The 23,844-nt window shown below is 56.8% G+C and overlaps 1 protein-coding gene across 1 annotated transcript in view; it reads right to left on the reverse strand.

Annotated features, from left to right (window-relative positions):
* SHISAL1 (shisa like 1) overlaps positions 1-23,844 on the reverse strand; it is an 89,341-nt gene that overhangs the window by 53,533 nt on the left and 11,964 nt on the right. Inside the window, exons 2-3 of the mRNA XM_034949061.3 lie at positions 5,132-5,230; positions 1,001-1,214 (exon numbers count right to left, since the gene is read on the reverse strand). Coding sequence (XP_034804952.1) covers positions 1,001-1,214; positions 5,132-5,198 — 281 coding nt within the window. The 5' untranslated portion in view covers positions 5,199-5,230. The remainder of the gene's footprint in view (positions 1-1,000; positions 1,215-5,131; positions 5,231-23,844) is intronic.

The following is a 23,844-nucleotide window of genomic DNA, read 5'->3' on the forward strand; positions in this document are numbered from 1 at the left end:
CATATATGAAAAGCACCCATAAGTAAATAAGAAAAAAACAAAAACTTCAATAGAAAAATGACAGAAGACATAAACAGCTAGCTCACGGTAAAAGAAATACAAATGTCTCTCAGGCATGTGAAAAGACAGCCAGCTTCACTCATAATAGAGAAATGCATGCTGTTTTGAAACTCCATGACTCTACTTAGCGTGTTCTCATTGCTTTTCTAACAGCAAACTCTCTCTTTCTCCACACCTGCGGTACCCTCCATCAGGCCCCTGATTCCAATGTATTTTAATCACCTTAAGGAAAAGAACTGCATGGGATTAATCTCTGGGTCAATGGTGTCAATCAGTATTTGTTAAATGAATGAAGAATGAATGAAGGAACCCGGTGGATTACAGGCCCAGGCGCCTTCTACGCCTGAAAGCTTTCCACATCCTTAACCTCACTTAGCTTCTATGGTAACCCTGCAAAGTGAGTATTCTGCGTCCCTTCCTCCCTCCCTCTTTTCTTTTCTTTTTTGAGACGGAGTTTCACTCTTGTCACCCAGGCTGGAGTGCAATGGCGCCATCTCTGCTCACTGCAACCTCTGCCTCCTGGGTTCAAGTGATTCTCCTGTCTCAGCCTCCTGAGTAGCTGGGATTACAGGCACCTGCCACCACATCCTGCTAATTTTTGTATTTTTAGTAGAGATGGGGTTTCACCATGTTGGCTAGGCTGGTCTCGAACTCCTGACCTCAGGTGATCCACCCACCTCATTCTCCCAAAGTGCTAGGATTACAGGTGTGAGCTACCGCGCCTGGCCTCTGTGTCCATTTCTCAGATGAGAAAGCTGAAACTTAGAAGGCACAATGGGCCGAAAACCCTGGTCATCCAAAGACTCTCCCAGACTCCTTCCAGGCCCACCCAACCTTATAGCGGTTACCCAACCGCCTCCCTAGGGGACGCGATTTTGGGAGGCAGGCCCCTTGCCTGGGGCCCGAGGCAGTGGGGTTGCACCCCCAGAGTGGCACTCACTTGTGCATGTAACCCTCGGAGCTGGCCGTGAGGTTCGCCTGCATCACCGCCTGGAACTCCGTCTCGTTGCAGCAGTATTTGAAGACCGTGTTGTTATGGTGACAACAGAGGATGAAGGTCTTGTTGTCCGAGAGCCGGGGGCAGTGGAAGCCGAAGTGGTAGCGGCCTTTGTGGTCTGTGTACGGTTCACAGACCCGGAAATGTGCAGACAAGACTGGAAGACAGAGTCACCAAGCTCAGAGGGGTCCCTCACCAGTCCACGTGTGCCAAGAGGCAGGGGGGCTGGCCGGCCTCTTCTCAGGCCCTGCCTGCTTCTTCCCTCCCCTGGATGCCTTTGTGGTCCACTGTGAGCCTCACCTCTGGGTTCCCATTACCCCGAGCCTCCCAGCCCTGGTTACATTCTCTGTGTCACCCAGACTGGCTGGTCCTGGAGGGCAGGGCTGGCTCTCCTGCTTCGGTGAACATGCTTGACATGCAGCAGTCACTCAATTAGGAAATCAGCCTTAACTGAGCACCTACTGTATGCTTCACTGACCCATCTCATTTAACTCACACAGCCAAGCAAGTCTGAGATCCCACTTTACAGATGTAGAAACTGAGGCTCAGAGACCTAAGGTGACTTGCCCGAGCTGATAAGTGTTGGAGGGACAGGAATGGAACTCAGGCCTGGATTCAAAGTTTGGGGCCCTCTCCAGTCTTGTATCACTAGCTCTTTGTTCCCAGGTGGGCCGTGGTGGACCTGCTGCTCAGCCCAGGCTGGCCCGGGTGGTGGCTGGCATAGGTGCAAGGACCTCTTGGGTACCTCTTGTGTCAAAAACAGCAGACCCTTCGTTCCTTGGTTTCTACTAAACTAGTACCCTAGGCCCCAAGGTCCCCAAGGGCCTGCCTCAGTCACCCCCACCTCACGGTGGTGGCTCTGCCTTGGCCTGGAACCCTCCCACCACTCTGCTCAGGGGCGGAGGCCCCTATTCAGCCACCAATGCTACTGCAAACCCAGGATGGTATTTACGAGTCGTGCCGATGGTGATAAACAGGACTGAAAGTCTGAACAAATATAACAATGGAAAAAACCTAAAGCCCGCTCTCTCAGGCTTAATTAGTATCTTCATAAAAGAGATCGCTGTATCTAATTTGTATCACTGAAAAGGGGCTTCGCTGGCTGAATACATTCCTTTAACCACAAAGGCAGTGGCTTTGCAGGAGTTCCTCCAGCTCGTTGAAAGCTCTGTGTCTGCTGAGAGGTTATTAGACTGCAGCCCACACAGCTCCCCACCTACCCACCCGGGGCTGCTGCAGGGGAGTCCCAGCTGGGCTGGGCTGGAAGATGGGCAGGCGGCCTTCATGTGCTGGGGTGCTGAGGCTGCCTCCGGCGGGGGGCATGAAATTCCACACCCCTTCCCCCACAGACAGCACCCTCTTCTGTGGGGATGGGCATGACCACTGCGAGAGAAAGGTCTCAGCTTTTGGGGAACCAGAGGAGCTCTCCAGGCCCCCTTCTCTTCCTCAACCTTAAGAAAGAAGAATACCCCCTCTGGGGATGTAGAGGTTATTAGGGAGCCCCAAGTAGACAGCTGTCTCACCCCATCTCATTTATTCCCATCGTACAGGGGAGAAAACTGTGGTTCAGAGCAGCAGTTCCCAAAGTGTGGCCCCTGATCGGCCTCGAGGGCATCCCCGGAGGGCTTGTCAGAAATGCAGATTCTCAGGCCACTGGGCTTCTGAATCAGAAGCTCTGGGGTAGGCCCCGCCGTCTGTCCTGGCAAGCCCTCCAGGGGATGCTGATGGGCTTGGGTTTGGGACCCACTGGCCTAGCGGCAAGGGGCAGAGGCAGCTGGCCAGTTCCGGCCACTGTCTGGGTCACTGCCCAGGTCAGCGAGGAGGCCCTGCTCACGCTCAGTGTGTGGGCAGCTGGGGAGGAACCAGGCACACTCACACTGCTGGGCAGAAAGTCTAGCTTAGGCCCTGGGACCAGCCCGTGAGGCTACCACAGGACTCAGGGAGGGAAGGGACGGAGCGGTAGGGCAGCATGGGGAGGCAGCCTTTGAGCTGGGCCTCAAGGGACTGGGAGGAGCCTGATATGCAGAGATGGGGGGCCGGGGAGGGCAGGCCCGGCGAGGTTAGGGGATGTGGAAGGGTCCTGCCCATTACCAGCACCCAGCTCACCAGGCCACCACTGGGCGGTCAGCGCCATGGGCTTTGGCCATTTGGTAACGATGAGGCCTCCCCGGCTGCCTTCCCGGAGCCAACAGAGCCCTGGGCTGGGAGCCGGGACAACCGGTTGGGAGTCCTGGCATGAGGCTGCCTGGGCCATCGTGACCTCTCTGGCCTCCTCCCCTCACTGATGAAAGACTCATGGTCTCCAAGGCGGGTTGGGGGCTCCCAGGAGCGTTTTGTAAACAGCAAGTCGCAGCCCCCACCTAGAGAAAGAGGCTGTGTGTGCACTAGGGGTCCTACGAGCACTAGGGGCTGTAAAGGGCAGTAAAGGGCAGCATCCGTGGGCTTCTGCTCTGGGGCATGGCGTGACTCCAGGCCGAGGGACACTCTGTTAGGAGGCCCCAGCAGAGCAGGGACGCAAAGGAAAGAGTCGCATTTCGGGCCCCGAAGCCTCAACCATGAACGCACCCCTGTGTGCACAGCTCCACGTAACTCCTGCGTCTGGATGGCCCTGATTCACTGGCTGGCCCCTCCCCTGAAGGGGTGACCTCGGGCAGGCCGCTTTCCTTCTGAGTGTCTCACCTTCCTCATTTGTAAAATGGGCTGAGTGGGTCCATCCTCCAGGGATGGTGAGGACCAGGTGAGCCAAAGCATGGGAAGCATCTAGGGTGGGGAGAGCAGCTGGGTAGCCACCAGACCCCTGGCGTGGGCGTGGCTTTGGCTTTGCTGTCCGGGGAGCCCTGCCAAGCACCCCCAGACATCCTCATAGCCTCCCTCTGAGCTGCCCCCAGCAAAGGGGCAGGGGCTGAAAACCACCAGGCCGGTGTCGGTGACCCTGTTAGAGCATGCGGGCATGAGGAGGTACAGAGAGACACAGAGACAGAGACAGAGAGATGGAGACAGAGACAGAAAGACAGAGTCAGAGAAAGACAGAGACAGAGACAGAAACACAAAGACAGAGACAGAAAAAGACAGAGGCAGACAGAGACAGAGACACAGAGAGACAGACAGAGACAGAGAGACAGAGACAGACACAGAGACACAGAAAGACAGAGACAGAGAGACAGAGACAGAGACAGAAACAGACAGACACAGAGACACAGAGAGACAGACAGAGACAGACACAGAGACATAGACAGAGACAAAGACAGAGAGACAGAGAGACAGAAACAGAGAGACAGAGACAGACACAGAGACACAGAGAGACAGACAGAGACAGCCACAGAGAGACAGAGAGACAGAGACAGAGAGAGACAGAGACAGAGAGAGACAGAGATACAGAGACAGACACAGACACACAGAGAGAGACAGAGACAGACAGAAAGACAGAGAGACAGAGACCCAGAGACACAGAAAGACAGAAGGAGAGGAAGCCAGAGAGCCAGAGGGGGCTCCTTGCTGGGAGCAGGCCCTGGCTGGGGAGCAGGGCTGCCCTTGAACTTAGGCTCTCACCTCTAGCTGGGAGGAGCAGAGGACTTAGTTTGTGCTCATCCTTGTAACTGGGAGAGCAGGAGCCCACCTGCGACCTCAACTGGGATCCCAGGGACAGCCCAGGAGGCTGGTCGGGCTAGAATCCGCTAACTGCCTTGTCTCAGGCAAGTCAGGTCCCTCTCCAAGCCTCAGTTTCCTCATCTATAAAATGGGATGACTAGGACACTGCCTAACCTTGTCTCGCAGGGGCGAAGGAGAGAATGTGAGTCAGGGCTTCTCCCGAGGGTCCTGGCAGCCAGCTGAGCTCCCATGGGAAGTCTCAGGGCTGCGGTGCACAGTAGAGATAGAGACAGAGAGACAGAGACAGACAGAGACCAACCACACAGCAACCAACATCAGCTGCTCACCAGAGGGGTGCCAGTAAGGTGGAGGACAAGAGGCAAGCCTCTGTGTGCCCCCAGAACCCCAGATGGGCCAGCACGAATCTCAGGAAGAGCCCACACCCCCACGTGCCGCCCCCGCCCCCAGCATCCACGGAGGTTTTACCTGCAGAAAACAGCAATGAGAAGAGGACGGCGAGCACGTTCAAGGGCTGCTGGCCACAACTGGTCATCGTCTGGCTTGCATTGATCCGTCCAGAGCTGCCTGTTCAATGAGAGCCACGAGAGGCTGGGTGTGGGCTGTCTCGCCTGACACTGGCTTTCCTGCCCACAGCGGGGGACGGGCAGGCGGGCAGTGGGCAGGAGAGCGAGTTTGTCGGGAGCAGGGGCCGGGTGCGGACGATGGAGATGCCGCCATCCAATTTCCTTTCTGGAATGAATGACCTTCCCCCACAAGCCAACTGTCACCTCCTTTTCTTTTCATGGCAAAATGAGACTTAATCAAAGGAGGACGGATGGCTCAGGTGGTGGAAATGACCGGCCGGCAGAGGCTGGTGGCCAGGCACCAGAGCTGCAGGAGGATGCCCGGGCTGGCCCGGCCACCTCGAGGAGCTTACAGGACCCAGGTCCCCTGCTGTGTCGCTAAGGTGTAGGGTTTCATGGTGACTTCCATGAACCCCTCCACAAGTATGCACGGAGCCAGGCAGCTTCCCAGGCACGAGGCACACAGCAGTGCATGAAATAGAAGCAGTTCCTCCCTGGAGCCCCTGTGTTCTACTCAGGAAGGCTGACAACACGCAAACAAATGAATGTTTAAAATGCTCCGAGCTTCTGAGTACATATCCCAAGGCGCAGAAAACAGGGACTCGAACAGATACGTACACACACCCATGTTCCCAGCAGCATCCTTCACCTTAGTCAAAAGGTAGAGGCAACCCATGTGCCCATCGAGGGATGGATGGATCAACAAAAGGTGGCCCGTCACACAATGCACATTACTCTCCCAAAACAGGAGGGAAACTATGATACATGCTACAGCAGGGGGATCCCAGAGGGAATTATGCCTATGAACTAGGCAAGCCACTGAACACAGACTGCGAGATTCCACCTACATGGGGTCCCTAGAGGAGTCCCATTCACAGGAGATTTGTCATCGGGTCAAAAGCAGAATGGAAGGTGCCAGGGGCTTGGGGGAGGGGGATGGGGAGTGAATGTTTCATGGGTGCAGAGTTGCAGTTTGGGAAGATGAAAAAGTTCTGGAGGTGCATGGTGCGGAGGGTCGCACAACACTGAATTTACTCAATGCCACTGACTGTCCACTTAAAAAGGGTTAAAGTACAGTGGCCCACACCACCCAGGCGTTGTAATCCCAGCACTTTGGGAGGCCGAGGTGGGCGGATCACCTGAGGTCAGGAGTTCGAGACCAGCCTGACCAACCTGGACAAACGCTGTCTCTACTAAAAATACAAAATTAGCCGGGCATGGTGGTGCATGTCTGTAGTCCCAGCTACTTGGGAGGCCAAGGCAGGAGAACAGCTTGAACCTGGGAGGTGGAGGCTGCAGTGAGCTGAGATCACGCCATTGCACTCCAGCCTGGGCGACAGAGCGAGACTCCGTCTCAAAAAAAAAAAAAAAAGGAGCGGGGAGGAGTTAAAGTAGTAAGTTCTCTGTAATGTATATTTTGCCACAATAAAAAAAAAATTTTTAATGTTACGAGGGAAAATAAAACAAGGCGTGTCTGGGGAGTGGTGCAGAGAATGGTGATGGGGGAGCTGCTTTAGAAGGGTGGTAAGGAGGGCCTCTCTGAGAAGGTGACATTTGAGCAGACCCTTGAGTGAAGCGGGAGAGGCCATGTGGCTGTCTGGAAGAAGAGTGCTGCAGACGGAGGGATAGCAGGGGCAAAGGCCCTGGGGTGGGTGTGGTGAGGAGGCAGCAGGGGCAAAGGCCCTGGGGTGGGTGCAGTGAGGAGGCAGCAGGGGCAAAGGCCCTGGGGTTGGGGTATCAGGAGGGCCACTAGAGACAGGGCTTTGGGCCCTGAGGGGACAGGATTACTTAGACTATGATCACCCTGTCTCCCATAGGAGTTGGAAACGGAGGCTAGGACAGGCCATCTAAGTGCTCTGTGTAACAGCGTCGTCCTCCCAGAGCCCCTGTTGCCTGCGTGTATCTGGTGGGAGCAGTAGAGATGAGAGATGGGAGTTGATTTGCTGAGCATCTACTATGTGCCCGGCTCTGGGCCAGAAGAGGTACCGTACCCCATCCTCTCCCTGGTGGCACCCTGTTATGGTATGTGAATTGTGTTCCCCCCAAATTCACATGTTGAAGTCCTAACTCCCAGGACTCAGAAGGTTGACGCTGTTTGGAAATAGGGTCATCACGGAGGTCATTAGTTAAGATGAGGTCATCAGGGTGAAGTAGGGTGGCTCCCTAATCCAAGAAGACTGGTGTTTTTTATAAAAAGGGACAATTTGGACACAGAAACACCTGTGCAGGGAAGACACTATGGGAAGATGGAGGCAGAGGTTGGGGTGATGCACATATAAGCCAAGGAATGCCAAAGATTGCCAGCGAACCCCCAGGAACAGATTCGCCCCTACAGCCTCATAAGGACCCAACCCTGCTGACACCCTGACTTGGACTTCCAGCCTCCAGGCTGAGAGAGTAAATTCCTCTTGTTGAAACCTCCTGGTTTGAGGAGCTTTGCTAGGCAGCCCGAGCAAACAGGTACAGCCCCTCACGTGGAGCCTGGTCCGTGGAAGGGCTGGGTTGGGTCCACACGAGGAACCTCACCTGCATACTTGGGGGCAGGGTCTGATGTGAGGATGGTGGGGCCTGGAGAGCCCCGAATCCCACCCGGGTGGGAGACCCTGAGGACCTCCTGGCCTGGCTGAACCACCCTCCCATCCCCCAGCCCCACCTCCACCATCTGCAGAGCAGACTCCCTGCCCGCTCCATCCTGTCCATGCCAGGTGAGGCCCTCCGCCCCCCAGGAGGACGGTTTCAGAGTTGAACATGCAGTGCAGGGATCTGCTGCCAGACCACACGTTTCTGAAAGAAGAGATGGTGGAAGACGATGCGCAGTCCAAAGAAACAAGCCCCTCTGCTTGCCCAGACTGTCCTGGCACCTGCTCTGGGCCCTGGCAGCCACCCAGCAGCTGCCTTGCCCTCCAGAGCTCACAGCCTGGTCAGGGAGAGCAGAGGGGACACCAACCTGGGTCCCAGGGCAGTTCTGAATGCTGCTTTACTGGGGGCAGAGTTAGGGCTCTGGGCAGGCAGAAAGGAAAGCCACTCGGGCCACCCAGAGGTTGGAGATTTCGGAGCGAGGAGATGGGGCAAAACTCAAGGCCAAACGCACAGCGCTCATGGCCTGGCCCTGGCCTGGGCCCTGCTTCTGCAGCCTTGCTCCTCCCCTGTAGCATGGGCATCGTGGCGGGAGCTGGGACGTCAGGTGCTGACCTTGTGAAGTCTGGTTTGCCAGAACAAGGGAAGGGACTATCAGGATTGTAAAATGCCACTGAAACGCAGGCCCCTAACACTAAGCTTACTCATCTCTTCCTCTGGGGAGGGGCTGCCCCCATCCACCCGCAGGCCTCTCTGCTCCCACCACTGCCCTGCTCGTCCCTGGGAGCTGTAAGCTGCTTAATTGCTCTGAGCCTGGGCCTCCTCCCGGCCTCCTTCTGGCCCTCCTGGGAGGATGAGCCGAGGTCAAGCATCTGGGAGTGCTCAGGAATGGATTTCTCCGGGGGAGTCCTATGGATCAGCCCTGGAAAATGCTCTGTGGGAGTGGAGAGTGACGAGACCTCTGAGATGCCTCCCCCGTGCTCCATTCTACAGATGGGGAAGCTGAGGCCCAATAAGAGTTGAAACAGGTCCCCAGACTCCAGCTCCTCTGGCCCCCGTAGGGTGGGGCTGCCCCACTTCTGTGGCTGGGGCTCAGGTCCAAGACCTGGTAGGTTTGTTGAGTGAATGAGGAGGATCTGCCTTAGCCACAGGCCTGGCCCCTGCTCCTGCTGCTCCAACTCCCTACAAAGCCCTGAGTGTACTGGCTGATGTTGCGGGGCTGATGTTCACCCCTGGGGGGTACTCTTCCTTCACCCCTAGGAGTCCAAATCCTGCATCACTTTAGAAGCTGCTTCAGTACTACCTCCTCCAGGAAGCCTGCCATGATTTTATCAGCCGGAAAAAGTTTGCCCCTCCACTGAGGCCTATAGTATTCTATCTCTTCTTTCATTCATGTGTTAATTCATTTATTCATTCACTTATTCTCTCAACATCCACTTGCTGACCTGCACTCGGGGCCAGGCCCTGGGCTGGGCTCTAGGAACACAGAAGAGGTGAGTCCCTGCCCTCAGGGAGCACAGGCAAGGGTGCCCAGCAGCCTCCCATTATGCGATTCTTCCCAGGACCTCTTCTACTAGGCCATGAGGGTCCTGGCCAGGGCTGGCCCTCAGCCCCCGATCTGCCGAGCAGACCCCACCTCTGCCTTCGCAGACCCAGGGTCCAGAGCTGGAGAGGCCTTTATGCCTCTGGGGGACAGTTCCAGAGATGAACGCACACTGCAGAGATTTGTTGTGAGACAACGTGGTTCTAGGAAAGGACAGTGTGCAGCCTGAAGGCGGGGGCCGGGGCTTAGGAGTTCCACGGACTGGGTGGGAATCCCAGCCCTGCGGGACACCAGCCTTGGGCCCTCAGGCACACCCCGTGGTCATGTGGATTTGCACACTGCAGGTGTCCCTGCCACAGCACGCTGTGGTTGCACTGGTCCCACGTCCAGCCTGGGCTTTCCTTGGGGGTCTGTTTGGCATCCATGGCCTGGCTGTGCCCCCAACCCCCCGAGTCTGGCCTGAGATAGGTCAATGTGCGATCAAAGCCGCAGCCCTGTATGCTGGACAAAAGCCCCAGGGGCGTGTGGGGAACTCTGGATGAAGGGGTCTGGGGGATTCTGCATGAGGAGGTAGGGGCTGCCCTTACTCCCCAGGCCCCCAAGGCAGCTCAGGGCCAGAGCTGAAAGCTGAATCCTCAGTAGAAAGAATAACCCGCCGTGCGTCACGAGAAGTTACCTAAGTAAAAATTCCATTTCTAATGATCTGAGACAGCAAAGCTTAGAAGCCAACCTCCCCATTCCAAGCTAGGTCAGAAAGCTACTTTGGAAACCTCCCCAGGCCTTGGGGACCAGCCAGCTGCTGTGATCCCAGTCAGGCTTCCATGAGGCGGCCAGCCTCAGGGCCATGAGTTCAATAGCACTGATGTTCACAAGGCCAAAGTCATCACCTTGGGTCCCTCCGCGGGGTGTGCAGAGGGGGGACTGAGCTCAGGGAGCTCTGACGACGATGGCGTGTGTGGAGGGGACCTGGGCTCAGGGAGCTGTGATGACGATGGCGTGTGCAGAGGGGACCTGGGCTCGGGGAGCTGTGATGATGATGGCGTGTGTGGAGGGGAACTGAGCTCGGGGAGCTGTGATGACGATGGCTGTGCAGAGGGGACCTGGGCTCGGGGAGCTGTGATGATGATGGCGTGTGTGGAGGGGACCTGGGCTCGGGGAGCTGTGATGACGATGGCGTGTGTGGAGGGGACCTGGGCTCGGGGAGCTGTGATGACGATGGCGTGTGCGGAAGGGACCTGGGCTCGGGGAGCTGTGATGATGATGGCGTGTGTGGAGGGGACCTGGGCTCGGGGAGCTGTGATGACGATGGCTGTGCAGAGGGGACCTGGGCTCGGGGAGCTGTGATGACGATGGCGTGTGTGGAGGGGACCTGGGCTTAGGAAGCTGTGATGACAATGGCGTGTGTGGAGGGGACCTGGGATCTGGGAGCTCTGATAATGATGGCGTGTTACACCACTGGGCAACATCCCCTGAGGGGCCCCACAAATGAGGTCTGTGGGACACCACTCCGGCAGCCCAAGAACAGGCCTGGAAGGGCATCCGCTGTCCTCCATCCTCCTGTGGGCCTTGTGCTGCCTGCCACCTGGGGCTGCTGACCGAGGCTGGCTCACCCTGCCACCTGGGGCTGCTGACCCAGGCTGGCTCACCCTGCCACCTGGGGCTGCTGACCCAGGCTGGCTCACCCTGCCACCTGGGGCTGCTGACCGAGGCTGGCTCACCCTGCCACCTGGGGCTGCTGACCCAGGCTGGCTCACCCTGCCACCTGGGGCTGCTGACCGAGGCTGGCTCACCCTGCCACCTGGGGCTGCTGACCCAGGCTGGCTCACACTCGCAGAGTTCTTGGTGCAGCAGGCTGAACCCTGGTATTCACTGCACTGTCTCAGGTGACCCCCATGTCAGCCTAAGGAGGTGGATCACCAAGCTCCCATCTCAGAAGGGGGAAGCTGAGACTCAGAGAGGTGAAGTGACTTGCCCAAGGTCACACAGCCACTCAGCAGCAAAGCTCACTCTACCTCCTGGCACTGAAAAAGCTTCTGAGGCCTCCTGAGGACCCCCAGAAAGCACATTTACCATAGACAGATTAAATTTATCCTCCTGGGTTCTATTTCTCTGAAAATTGGTAAACTTCCTAAGATGGTAGTCCGTGGCCAACAACAAAACTCAAACAACTGGAAGAACATTCTGGCTGAGTGGGACGTTCCTGAACGCTCGTTGTTTGACCATGGCCAGAATCACGAGTCAGGCATGCATCTCTGCGGGCCACCCCTCCGGTCAGCCTGGGATTGCTGCTCCGAGATTTGAAGGTTATTTTTAAACACCGAACTTGGCGAGGCTGGGGAAGGAGAGGAAGGAGGGCACGTGAAGAGAAACAGAGCTGGGAAGATGAATTAAACCCCACCAGGAACAGCAACGGATCTGTTTTTGTGTCAGCCAGGTTCGGCAGGGCAGGATGCAGGATGGCCTGCGGGGAGGGGCTGAGGCCTCAGGCTCCCACAGGCCTGGATGCTGGCCTGATGCCTGGAGACCCCCTACAGCACTGGGGGCTTCCAGCCAGCCCCTCCTCAGCCCACCACGCCCCACTTCTGGGCACGACCAAGCACGACACCTCCAGTCCACTGCGGGACTGGGTCTAGGGCAGCAGGGCTTGGGGGTCGAGCCCTCTGCCTGGGACCAAGTCCTGGCTCCACCTTCTGTAACCACATCCCATGTGACCTGGGGTGACACCTGACCCTCAGTGTCCTCAGCCCTAGAATGGGGACGAACATCGGCATCTAATTCACCAACTAAAGGAAGTGAGGCATGGAAGCCTTGGACAGGCCTGGCCACGTGCTTCTTGCTGCTGCTGTCTCTGACTCTGCATCTTCCATCAACCCAAGCCCTAGGCGGCCCCCAGAGCCAGCTTTCCCAAGTACCCACCTAATCACCTACCTGCCCCCTTGGGTTCAAGGCTGCGCTCGCCCCTGAGGCCCCTTGTGGCCTGGCACTGTGGCCATCTTGCCCTCCCTGTTCCTGGAGCTTCACCCCTCTGGGTCTGTGGTGCCTCTGGGCCTTTACTCATGCTGTTCCCCTGTGCTAGGACCACCCTTCCCCTCTCCAAAGCCGTAGCCTGGAGGCTCATCCTGGGTGGCCACCTCTCAGGGCAGTTCTTCCCCCGTGATTCTCTCACTCCCCAGGCGAGCTTCTGACACTCTGACTTCCCCCGTCCCCAGGGTGATCTCGGGCTGTCTGGAGGCCCTGCTAGGGCAGGGGCTGGGTGGGGTTCATCTGGGGCCCGCATGGGCAGGAGCACTCTGTGCAGCGTGCCTGGTTTGTGCCCTAACTTGAGAGTGAGCTGGGAGAACAGAGCATGGGCTGCCGAGGGTGGCAGAACCACGACCTCTGCCCCAGGGTTGGCCCTCCTTAGACAAGGGCCACGCTCGGGCCTGAACCCCACAGGATGGAGAACAAAGGACAAGTGGCCTGTTCCCCAAACACATCCCACCTACTCTACTGTCATGGGGGACGGGAGGCTGACCTTGGGGTGAGGATGAGTCTTGCCCAGCATTCTGGGTGTGAAGCGGCTGGTGGCGGAGCTCAGGAGTCTGGGCCTTTGCCCAGCTGGTCCTGCCCGTGGGCATCCCTTTCCCCACCGTGTATGTCCAAATTGAACCTGCCCATGGGGCCTGGCTCAAGTGCCACCTCATCCACAAGCAGCCCCAGTTACCAGCCCTCCTGACCCCACTGGTCAGGGAGCGGTTTCTCTCCTGGTCGCCACTCAGGGATCACCTAACGAGTCTCTACTGTGGACCAGCAGTGCTGGGCATGGGGGATTCCCGCTGCCATGAGCCTTACAGCCTGGGGGGAGGCGGTCGCAGACAGTAGATTACGTAATGATGAGTAATTCTATGTGGGCACGATGATTAGCAGTGGTAGCATTAGCACGGATTAGTAATTCAACAGGGCAGGGCTCTCTGGGGCCTCACCAACAGTCCTGCGGGTAGGCAGCGGCCCAGCAGAAGGGCAGGAAGTACAGACGAGGAGACAGGGGCTAGCAGCTGCAGATCACCCGAGCCCAGGGCAGAGCACGGTGCCCGATGCTCCCCATTCCTCACCCGTTCCCTTCCCACCCAGCCCTATGCTGCACCCTCAGTCTCTCTGTTACACAGATGGAGAATGTGGGGCTCGGAGAGGGGACTCAAATCCCGGGGTCTGCTCCTGTGCCCCGTCTCCACGACTCATAAGAGTGTTTACCCCTGCAGGCAGCACTTGTGTGCATGCCTGTCTCCACACAGCACACACATGTACACACGTGTACACATATGTATCATCAGGGATGTTTAACCTCCACAAGTTTCCCAGTCTCCAGGGCCTTTCCTCGGCAGTGCAGACCTAATCCTGAGTTTGTGAACTTTTGTTTTCAGGACATCCACTTAGAGGTTATGAAATCTCACTCTGAAACGTGAAGTCCAGGAATAAACACTTCTCGAGGCTCCATGCCTGCATATGAAGTGAGATCAAAGCATGTCTTTGTGACCCCTTCATGCTTGCAGTAGGAAGCGGCAGGAGAGAACTAGGACATCTTTCCTCGCTGTGCTGGCCAGGACCGAGGCAGCCAGAGTGTATGGCTGGAGAAGGACAGATAGGCAGCCCGTTCACCTGCAGCTGGGGTGCCGGGCTCCACGGCTGACAGTGAGTGAGAAGGGCCAGCACCTCACACCCTAGTAACGGCCAATGTGACCTGAGCCCTGCTGACCTGATGCCTAGCCCTGCAGCGGTCACAGCCCCGAACCCAGCCCTGCTGAGACCATTTCGTTTTTGCTCATCTCTATGGGCAGCACAGGCCTGACACGTAGTAGGCACTTTATAAACATGTGTTAATTGGTTGAATGAACATAAGCAATGATCACCTCCATTGCTGAGATAAACAAACCACAGCTCAGAGAAACTAAGTGATTGCCCAGAGCTGGAGGGTGGCAGGTTTGCAATCTGAACCCAGGTTTGCTCAACTCCAGACAGGGTGCTGGGGGCGACCACATAGGCTTTGCAGCGAGTCTCCTAGGCCTTGGATCGGAGCTTTATCACTAATTAGCTGGGTGATCTAGGGCAAGTTACTTCACTGGCTTCAGCTTCCTCATCTGTGAAAGGGGAGCCGTGCCCCACACCTTGCAGGTATACCAAACATAGAAAGGACCAGAAGCTAGCAGGGCACCCAGAACATTAGCAGCTGATCCATAAACCGTTCTTATCCGATGTTGCCTACTCTACTGTTCCCAAAGCTGATGGTTTAGGTACCAGAGAGGGTCCTGTGTGCCCCTTGGCAAATGAAATTGTGTTTGAACTCCATGTCTACGTCTGATTTCCCCAGTTCATCTTTCCATGCTTTGCTTGTTCCTTTAGTTGGCACTGATTTCCCTCTGCCTTACCTGTTGGTTTACTGCTTCCCTGCCTAGTACAAGCTCTTCAAGGGTGGGAAATTTTGTGCCTCTGCATCGCCCCACCATGCTTTGCACACAGTAGGTGCTGAATAAATGTCTGCTGGCCATAGAGTAGGAACTCCATTAGCACTCGTTGGCCTGGTTTGTTTTATTGCAAAGAGCAAACTTCCAGATGGGAACAGCAGAGATCCAGGCAGGAGATCTCCTTCAACTGAGACATGGCCTCAACTTTTACAGCCACCACCAGGAGTGACCTTGGGCCATCAGCCCTGGGTGGAAGTCCCTTACTTTAGCCTAGAAACCCAACTCCAGGGCTCTGGTGGGACAGGTCCCCCTAAGTCCAGGGGAGCTGAGGTGGGCCGGCTCACACCCCCTGGGCCCCCACTGTCCCCCTACCAGGCGGGCATACCACTTGCTCCATGGGGCTGCTCTCAGGGTCAGGGCCACGAGGAGAAGCACACTGCCACGAAGGGTGCTGGCCTGGGTGCTGGAATTGGGAAGGCACGCAGGTGACCTCCAACGTGGAAACCTCTCCTATCTCCCCAGATCCCTCCCTCAGTGGATAACCATTCCAGTGTATCCCTAATAAGGCTCTTGTCCCTCACTGACACCTTTCCCTGCTGAATCCACCATGCCCCAGCCAGCTGGGCTCTGAGTCCAAGTTACAAACTCAGCTGTTTCAATGGTTCCCCCTTTTGAGCCCCTGGCCTGGGCCAGTTCTGCACCCATCAAAGTTCTCTGCATGTGCTACTGTCTCGAATGTTGGAAGTAGGCACTACTGTGATCCCATTTTACAGATGAGGAAGCTGAGGCCTGGGGAAAGGGGGACTTGAGCGAGAACACACAGCTGAAAGGGGCTTAGCTGGAAACCCCAACCCTGCTGAAGGCCCTAGATGCCCCACTGTCCTCCAGGGGGCCACACTGGGTCACAGGGCGAGGGGCTCAGGCCAGACTCAGTTTCCTCCCCTATTAAAGGGAGAGCTTGGCCGAGACAATCATGGGCCTTCTGCAGCTCAACAACCCTTTGTTTCTCTCTGTCCTCCTGAGTTATTTGGTTGCACCATGGAGATAAAACAACCCCTGGAAATCCCAGAGGCATTTTTTTCCCACTGGAGAAACACAAAAATATCACATGAAGAATGAATCACTTAAAGTGTCAGGGCAGGAAGAGGAAAGACAGGCATGGCGCTCGCCTCGGGGTGGGGGTGGCTCTGGGTTTCTCTTCAGCTCCCTCAGCCTCCCTGGTCCCCAGAACCCCTTCCTCACTGGAGTGAAGAGAAGCCAAAGCCCTAAGCCTCAGTTTCCCAATCTGTAAATGGGGACAACAAACCTGCCTTGAAGGGGTATTCGGAGGGGCCAATGCATTCATTTGTTCATTCATTCATTCATTCATTCATTCATCTATTCACTTATTTCGTACCAGTGTGATGCTGGACTGGGACTGCAGACTCTAAATGGGTTGAACACACCCACCTCACCCTGTGAAGCCAACCAAATGCCCTCCAGGCCATGACTAGGGCATCCTGAGAGCACTCCCTAGGCCTTCTGCAGCTCTCAAGCCATGCCGGACCCTCCCCCGAGCCTTTGGCCTTCTCTCCAACCCCTCTCTATGCAAGGCTCTTGACACAAGGACACTGAGGCACAGAGACGGTCAGCAACTTGCTCAAGGTCACACAGCAGGTACGTAGTAGCACCAGCATCTGTGCACCCCCACAGGGCTCCCACCCCTCTAGATCAGAGCCTGCTCCCCATCTTGCCCCACTGGCATAGCCGTCACCCCGGCCCCTCCCATTCTTCTGTGACTAGGAGTCACTTAGCAGCCTTGCCTGGCTTCTCCCTTAGACCCAGTGCTTAGCCAGGGCAGGGACCCCAGGCTCAGCGTGAAGGAACAGAGGTGCCCCTGCACAGTGAGGACCTGGAAACCTCCACAGGCTGCTTCTTACCTGCCGAGCCCTGTGACTGAGGGACCAGAAGCCCCCTCCGCTGGCTGCGGTCTCCCTGCAGCTGCTGGCCTCTTCCCCGGCTCCTGGTTGCCACCAACCTTAAACCCCAATAAAAGGAGAGCAACTTGGTCGAGCCTTGTATAGGCAAAAGAGTGTTTTCCAGCGCAGGCTGGCCTCTGTGTGCTGACAAGAATTCAGTGTGCTCCTCAGGGCGGGGAGTGGGGCTAGGGCGCTGAGTCAGCCCTGCAGGAGTCCAGCTCCCGCCTGGGCCTAGGGCCGCCACCTCCCAGGCCCAGGATGGCAGCAGCTGCTCCCGCAGTCCCCACGCACTCCAGCCTCTGGTCTTACAGCCTTGTGCATCCTCAGAGCACCAGCAAGAGCCCCATTTTACAGGTGAGCAAACTAGAGACACTCCCTGTGAGATCCCACAGCTAGAAGCAGCAGGGGCTTAGACCCAGGGCACCGGGCTCCAGGTCTGCACCTTGGCAGATGCTTGGCACAATACACGTGGGTTCCCTCCCGTGGCCCTCAGTCTCTGTTGGGCAATGGAGGTCAGTGACACCACTGCACAAGCCCCTCTGGCCAGCCTGGTCCGGGGAGGGGTGTGGGTAAAACAAACTGTCCCCACACCAGCCTGGTGAGGAAGGGTAGCTGGGACCCGAGAGCCCACAGAGGGTGTGTGGCACCTGCCTGACTCCAAGTTGGGCTGATCTTCCTGCTGTTGCCCCCCTACCCCTGGCCTGTCCCCACCCAGCAGCAGAGGGTCCTCCCTGCCAGTAGGAATGGGGTGGGGATGGGGCAGGAACAGGGCGGGGGATGCCCACACCTGCCACTGTTCGAAACACATCAGTGGCTTCCATGACTGTCTGGACACAGCCCAGGGGCCTGGCTAGCCTCTGCAGCCACACTTCCTGGCTGCCAGGCACCCCCCCCAGCCCATGGCTGTCTCCCACCCCTGGGCCTTCGTGCATCGTGGTACCTCGGCGGCGCCCTTGGCTGGCTTCTGGGTGGCATTTAAACGCAGCCATAAAGGAGGCCAGCCCTCCTCTGCCTCCCACCCATCCCTGGAAGCCTGCCCATCCTGAGCCAGGCCAGAAATAAACCTCCTTTTTCCATTCCTTTCGGTGGACAGAGAGCGAGTTCAGACTGGTCTGGGTGCCCCTCATCTAGCCACGGTCCCAACAATGGCAGCCCAGAGCGATGGGTGCCACGATGGGAAACCAGGGGGCTATGGGCGCCCAGAGTGCCTGATGCAGCCTGACGGGGTAGGGGCCAGGAGTGGGGGTGGTATTTATTTAATCTTCATGATTAGGAGGGGCTGTGATTATCCCCAATTTACAGATGCGGAAACTGAGGTACAGAGTTTCAGTAACTTGTCCTGGGTCGCCTGGCTGGGGACTCAGACCAGGGGGTCTGGTGTGGACACCTGAAGGATGAGTCGGGCGGTGGGGCAGGGGTGGGGGTGGGGGAGTGTTCCTGGCAGAGGGAACAAGGCACACAAAGTTCCTCCTGCCTCTTGTCTGGGGCTCAGCATAGCAGCAGAGAAACAAAAGGGCTCTGAGCTTGGGGTTTGAACATGGGTTCAAGTCCCTTGCCGCTTCTCAGCTGTGTGATCCTGGGCACATTTCTCTGTCTCTCTGAGCCTGGACTGCCCTGTGGATTTTGTTATAGTTCAAAGCAGACCTCCTGTGCACCAGATCTGGAACACCTATGACATAGCAAAGTATGGGTCCGCCAATGACATTTACTCCTTGCGATGCACCCTACGAGGCAGGAATTTTAAAAGTTCACCTTTGACAGAGGTTGGAAGCACAACAAAGACCAACCTGCCCGGCAGACCGAGGTGAGGGCCGCCTGGAGGGAAGGTGACCCCACCTCAGGGAGGCCACTGTGACCACATCCTCTTGCACAGTGGGTCTTTGCCTCAGCAACTGTGGGGGAGGAAAAGCACCAACATCTCCTCTCGGCCGAGGGGACCAGGCTCTAGAAAGCTCACAGCGGCGCTATGGAAAAACCTGGAGACAGCCCTGGAGGCGGCCCAGTGGATGAATAGGAAAATGCATGGTGTTATGGCCAAACACCGGAACACTCTTCAGCTACCCAAATGCACTGCAGCCGCACAGAACATCACGGGGCATCTCAGCGCTATGAGGCTAGAGAGAAAGTAAAGTCTCCAAAGATGAAGTTCAGCATAGTACGCTTTCTAGAAGGCTAAAAAGAACTGTAAATAAAATGTTCTTTTTGAGAGTGCATCTGGCTATAGCGAGGCATACAGGGGGACGTGGGGTGAAGTGGGCCCTGCTAGGGAGCGCACAGGCTGACGCTCCTGCTCTCAGGCTGAGGGATGGGTCAAGGATGTTTCTTATATTATTAACAAACAAACAAGTAAATAAAGAAGTCTTGGCAAGGACTGCCGAGGGCGAATACCAGGAAGCAGGGAGAGACATGGGCCTGACTCCATGACCTGGAGTCCAGAAAATAGAATAGAAAATCAAGGTTCAAAATATATGTAAAGAAAAATAATGATTACAGTACCCCCCAGCCCCCATCCATTGCACACAGGCCCACCCCTCTGGGCAGCTGAGACCCACACAGGGGCCTGGGTGGGGACTGCAGAAGCTGCTTTGGCCTGGCTGGGGGTCCCTGAGAAAGGAGCGTTTTTTTCCGGTTCACAGTCCCAGGCTGCTGGGTGTGGTGCTGGAACTGTCCAATTCCAGTAGGGAATCGGCGTGAATTCCCAGCCTCCTCCTACTGAGCCTGCAGACACCTCGTCCCTTTGAGACCCTCCCAGTTATAAACTCTCTGTGCCTCAGTTTCCCCATCTATAAACTGAGGACACCAGGCCATATAACATCCTCCTATATTTCCATGTTTGGAACTGAGCTGGTGGCCCCACATCACCTGGGCCACAGAATCCCAATGCTGCTTCTTACGCTGTTGTTACCTGCCTGGCGGGTCAACTGCCTCGAGGAGGCTTGGTTTCTTCCTTTGTGGATGGTGCCATGCCTCCATCCTGGCCCCTCCAGGTCAAGGAGAGGATGACTGAGATGAAGAACACGCAGGGCCCTGCCTGAGCCACTGCTGGGGAGTTGCTGCCTCCTTCATAGGCTCACAGGCAGCAGTTCCCCGGCCTCAGGTGATTCCGCAATGGCAGGATGGGTCTCCATCCTGGCCCTCAAAGGATTCACAGTCCGGGGCAGGAAGGGGAGAGGCATTGCACAGTGTAAACCGCCCATATCGATGTGGAGCAGGGCAATGATAACCCCCCAGGGGCCAAGTGCTCTCTGCAGTGCCCGTGACAGACCTGGTCTCCCACACATCATGCTCCTGCAACAGGACATGTCATTCTGTGACTTGCCCAAGGTTACAAACAGCAGGCCCCCATGTGGAATCCAGATTTGGAGCAGACCAAGCCAGGGAACCCAGTTGGGACGTGGTGCACCCTGGGGAGAGGGACCTGGGTCAAGGATGCAGGATGTGGTGGGAATCGGCCACAGCTTACTAGCTTGGGACCTCGGACAAGTGAGTGACCGCTCTGAGCCTCAGTTTCCCCAGCTATCTAATGGGAATGGTACCCAGGGTAGGCCAGGATGAACAGAGAGATCCCCGGAAGTGGCTGCACCAGGGCTGCACAGACCTGTTGGATCAGAACCAGGGTGGGGGGTGGGGGGGCAAAGGATCTGCATCTCTCCCAGCTTTCCAGGGTGTTCTGATGCCCACTCAAGGAAGAGCTGCTGGGCCAGCTTTGCAAGCCACCCAGTCTTTGTCCACTCTGCAGTTATAGACAAAAAAGAGCTGTAGAGAATCCTACATGAATGAGTGATGGTGTGTTCCAATAAAACTTTATTCACACAAACAGGCAGCCCCAGTTTGCAAACTTCTGGGTGAGATCATTGCTACCCCAAGCACAGCCCACAAACCAGCAACCCTGGCATCTCCCGGGAGCTGTTGGAAATGCAGGCTCTCGCGCCACCCTTCCGGCTGAATCAGGCTGCGTGCTAACCCATTCCCCAGCACCTGCAAGTCCGAGAAGACCTGGGCTGGAGCATGTAGCAGGTTCTCTGGGCAGCTACCTGGCCCTGCCACTTCCTTCTGAAGCAGATTATGGGGCGGGCAGGAGGGGGAGCTGGGGGTTGCTGCCTAGAGAGTTATAACAAACCAAAGCACCAACGCGGCTAATTGGCAGCAGCTGCTGTTTCAACCAGAGACTTGTCAGCTGTGATTAAGCGAAGTTGCCTTTAGGCCAATCAACTTCAAAATTATGCAAATAGAGCTGCAGTGGAGACCACAGGGATGGTGCTGAGCCAGCTCCCCAACCCCTGACCTGGCACGCTTAACCCCCCATCGTCGGCTGGAGGGCCCCTGTCCATCCTCACCACTCCCTGGACCAGTTCCACTTCTGGGGGTTAATGAGCCTCCCACCCACACTCTGTGTAATTGGCATGGAAGCTGCTGGGCGGGTGCGATCCAGCTCCGAGAGCCGGGCCAGGATGGAAGGACGTGCCTCTAGAATGGATCAGCTGCTGCACCGACAAGCAGGGCCCGGTCAGCCACACCGGCCCGCAGCAAGCCAGGCCTGTCCTTACTTGGGGCGGTCCGCGCCCAGGAGGACTCCCTGGCGGCAATGGCTGGACAGCGAGGGAAACAGGTGCTTTCAAAGGTGGTAGGAAGTGGCTCTCGGCTGCCTTCTTGAGCCCTTGCAAACCCTTGCTGGCCCCATCAGCTTTCCTAGGCCCAGACGTGAACAGACAACAGCCTCCTCCCACCTCATCTGCCTCCATGCCTGTGGCCCCTGACACCCCAAACCTGCTGTGCCGCCAGGTGGACTTCTCAGCTGCCCTGGCACTGTGGTCTCTGGTCTCAGGTTTGCTGCCTTGCTCTGTGGGCTGTTCCCATGGGGGCCGAACCCCCAGGAAGAATAAACCACTGGATGGTGCATTGTTGGGGAAGGCAAGGAGGGCAGACCCCCTGACACCAGACTTAGAACCCAGAACTGTGTCCGCTTCAGACACAGACTCCCCAAGTCCTCTCCGTCCTCCCCCGCAGCGTAGCAAGCACCAGGCTCCACTTTCTGTTGAATCCTTCTCTGCTTAGTCGTCCCCAAACTAGAGATCTGTTCTGATACTGAGTTTGCACTTTGGAAGCAACAGGATGGCTAGTGAACATGTCTGCCCTGTCTGCTGAGCACGGGGCCCTCTGACCTTCCCGAGCTGGGCTCTGCCACTGCAGCCTCCTGACACCAAGGGGCCTGAGAGGGAGCAGGGACCAAGAGGCAGAGAGAAGCCCCTCCAGGGGAAGGCCCCACATTCAGGCTGGCTGCCCCCCGACCCAGTCCAGCCCGTCCAGGAGCCCACCGTGGGGGCGGGGAAGTCCAGGGCAGACAAGCCTCTATCCCGAGAGTCCTCTCTGCAGGCCCGATGCCATGCACCAGGCTTCAAGAGAAGGCCTCCTGCTTTCCAAAAAGGAACATCCCTTATAACGGGGAGAAAACTGCTAAACTGCGTAGCATCGGTCGACATCTGGGTAAATGGTATTATGGAAGTCTAATTAGTGTGCTGTTGCTTTGGGGGAGTGTCGGCTCACAAATTTCTGGGGAATGGAGAGGTAACATCAAAAAGTATTTATGAAAGTGCTTTGTCAGCAGGAAAGCAATCGGGACTGGGATGGCAAGTGCAGAATGCCAGGGGGAAGCGGGTGCTGGGCCCAGGCCTGGCGGAGGGTGGCCACAGCCATAGCTAGAGAGAGAACAGAACGTGCAGGCTGGCCTGGGGGAGGGAAGCCAGCTGGCCCTGTGATCCTGGACATGTGACTTAGCCTCTCTGGACCCTTACCTCTGAAGTAGGCTGCTAACCCCAGTTTTACTTCGGTGGTGTGAGGATTAAATGAGATGATGTATGTGAAACTCAGAGCCCATGCCAGGTGGTTAGGAGGGGTCAGTCACCAGGGCTGCCTTTTTCCCTCCCATCCTCTCCGGAGGCTCGGGGCCTGCTCAGTGCTGTCACACAGGTTCTTTTAGGTGAGTAGCACAGTGACCCTGAGAAGTGAGTAAGGGCTGTTCATGACCCTCGGGTGAGGACACAGAGACCCAGAGAGGCTGTCACTCCCAGAGGGTCACACAGCTCATATGTGGCAGACTTGGGACTGGCACCCAGATCTCTGACTTCCCAGCACGGGGCTCCCTCCAGGATGCGGCGCTGGCCACACCTGGCACCACCCACAAGTCCCCAGTGTGGCTAAGGATGGAGGCTCAGACACTTGGGGCTCAAAGGGTCCCGTTGTACCATGGCTTCGCCTCTCATTGTCAGCCAGGGAACCTGCCCAGGACAGTAGCCCGTGAAGACTCCAGGCCACGGAGGCAGGACAAAAGTAAGAGTGGAACTGTATAAGCCCTGGCCTCGCACGCGGTGGAGACAGGAGGAAAAGGCCATTCCTTGAGCACCTCCGATGTGTTCAGCACTATCCTGGGTGTTTCACAAGTATCATCCCCTCCAATGTTCCCAAAAGGAGGGGCTACTGCCCAAGTCTGCAGATGAGAACACAGCCTCGGAGAGATTGTGTTGCCTGCCGAAGATCACACAGCTGCTGAGCTTCTGGGACTTGGACCCGAGCCGGTTGGGTTTCCAAGTCAAAGTTCTTTCTAGGACTCAGGCTCTTGGCCTTGGCCCTTGGGGATGAAGGGGAAAGAGGAGGGAGCTGCCACTCCCTGAAATGAAACCACTTCCCCATTACTGGGAACAGCTCCCTCTCCCAGTGACAGGGGAAAAACACAAGAGACCATTCTGGGATCCACTGGTCCCATTTCCCACCAGTGCCAGATGTCCCCACACTCACGATGTCCCGGCAGACCCCGCCCCTGGGTGAAATCCTCCAGCCGCAGAAACTCCCCACACCACAGCGGAGAGGGAACTGCTCCCTTCGGGGACAATTCAGACCATGTGGAAGGAAGGCTCTGGCTTTCGGCTCTCCTGCCCTTCCCACCACTCCGGTCTGGCCTCACACTAAACATGCTTATTTTAAAACAATCAGCATTTGGCTCAAGTCGTGAAAGATTAAATGTAGGAGTTGTGTTAGGAGGAGTGGGATGCACTGTGCCGGGGAAAGAAAGGGGTCGTCAGTGTGGGAGGCCCCTAAATGTCTC

This window comes from Pan paniscus, chromosome 23, assembly GCF_029289425.2.
Source record: "Pan paniscus chromosome 23, NHGRI_mPanPan1-v2.0_pri, whole genome shotgun sequence".
NCBI lineage: Eukaryota > Metazoa > Chordata > Mammalia > Primates > Hominidae > Pan > Pan paniscus.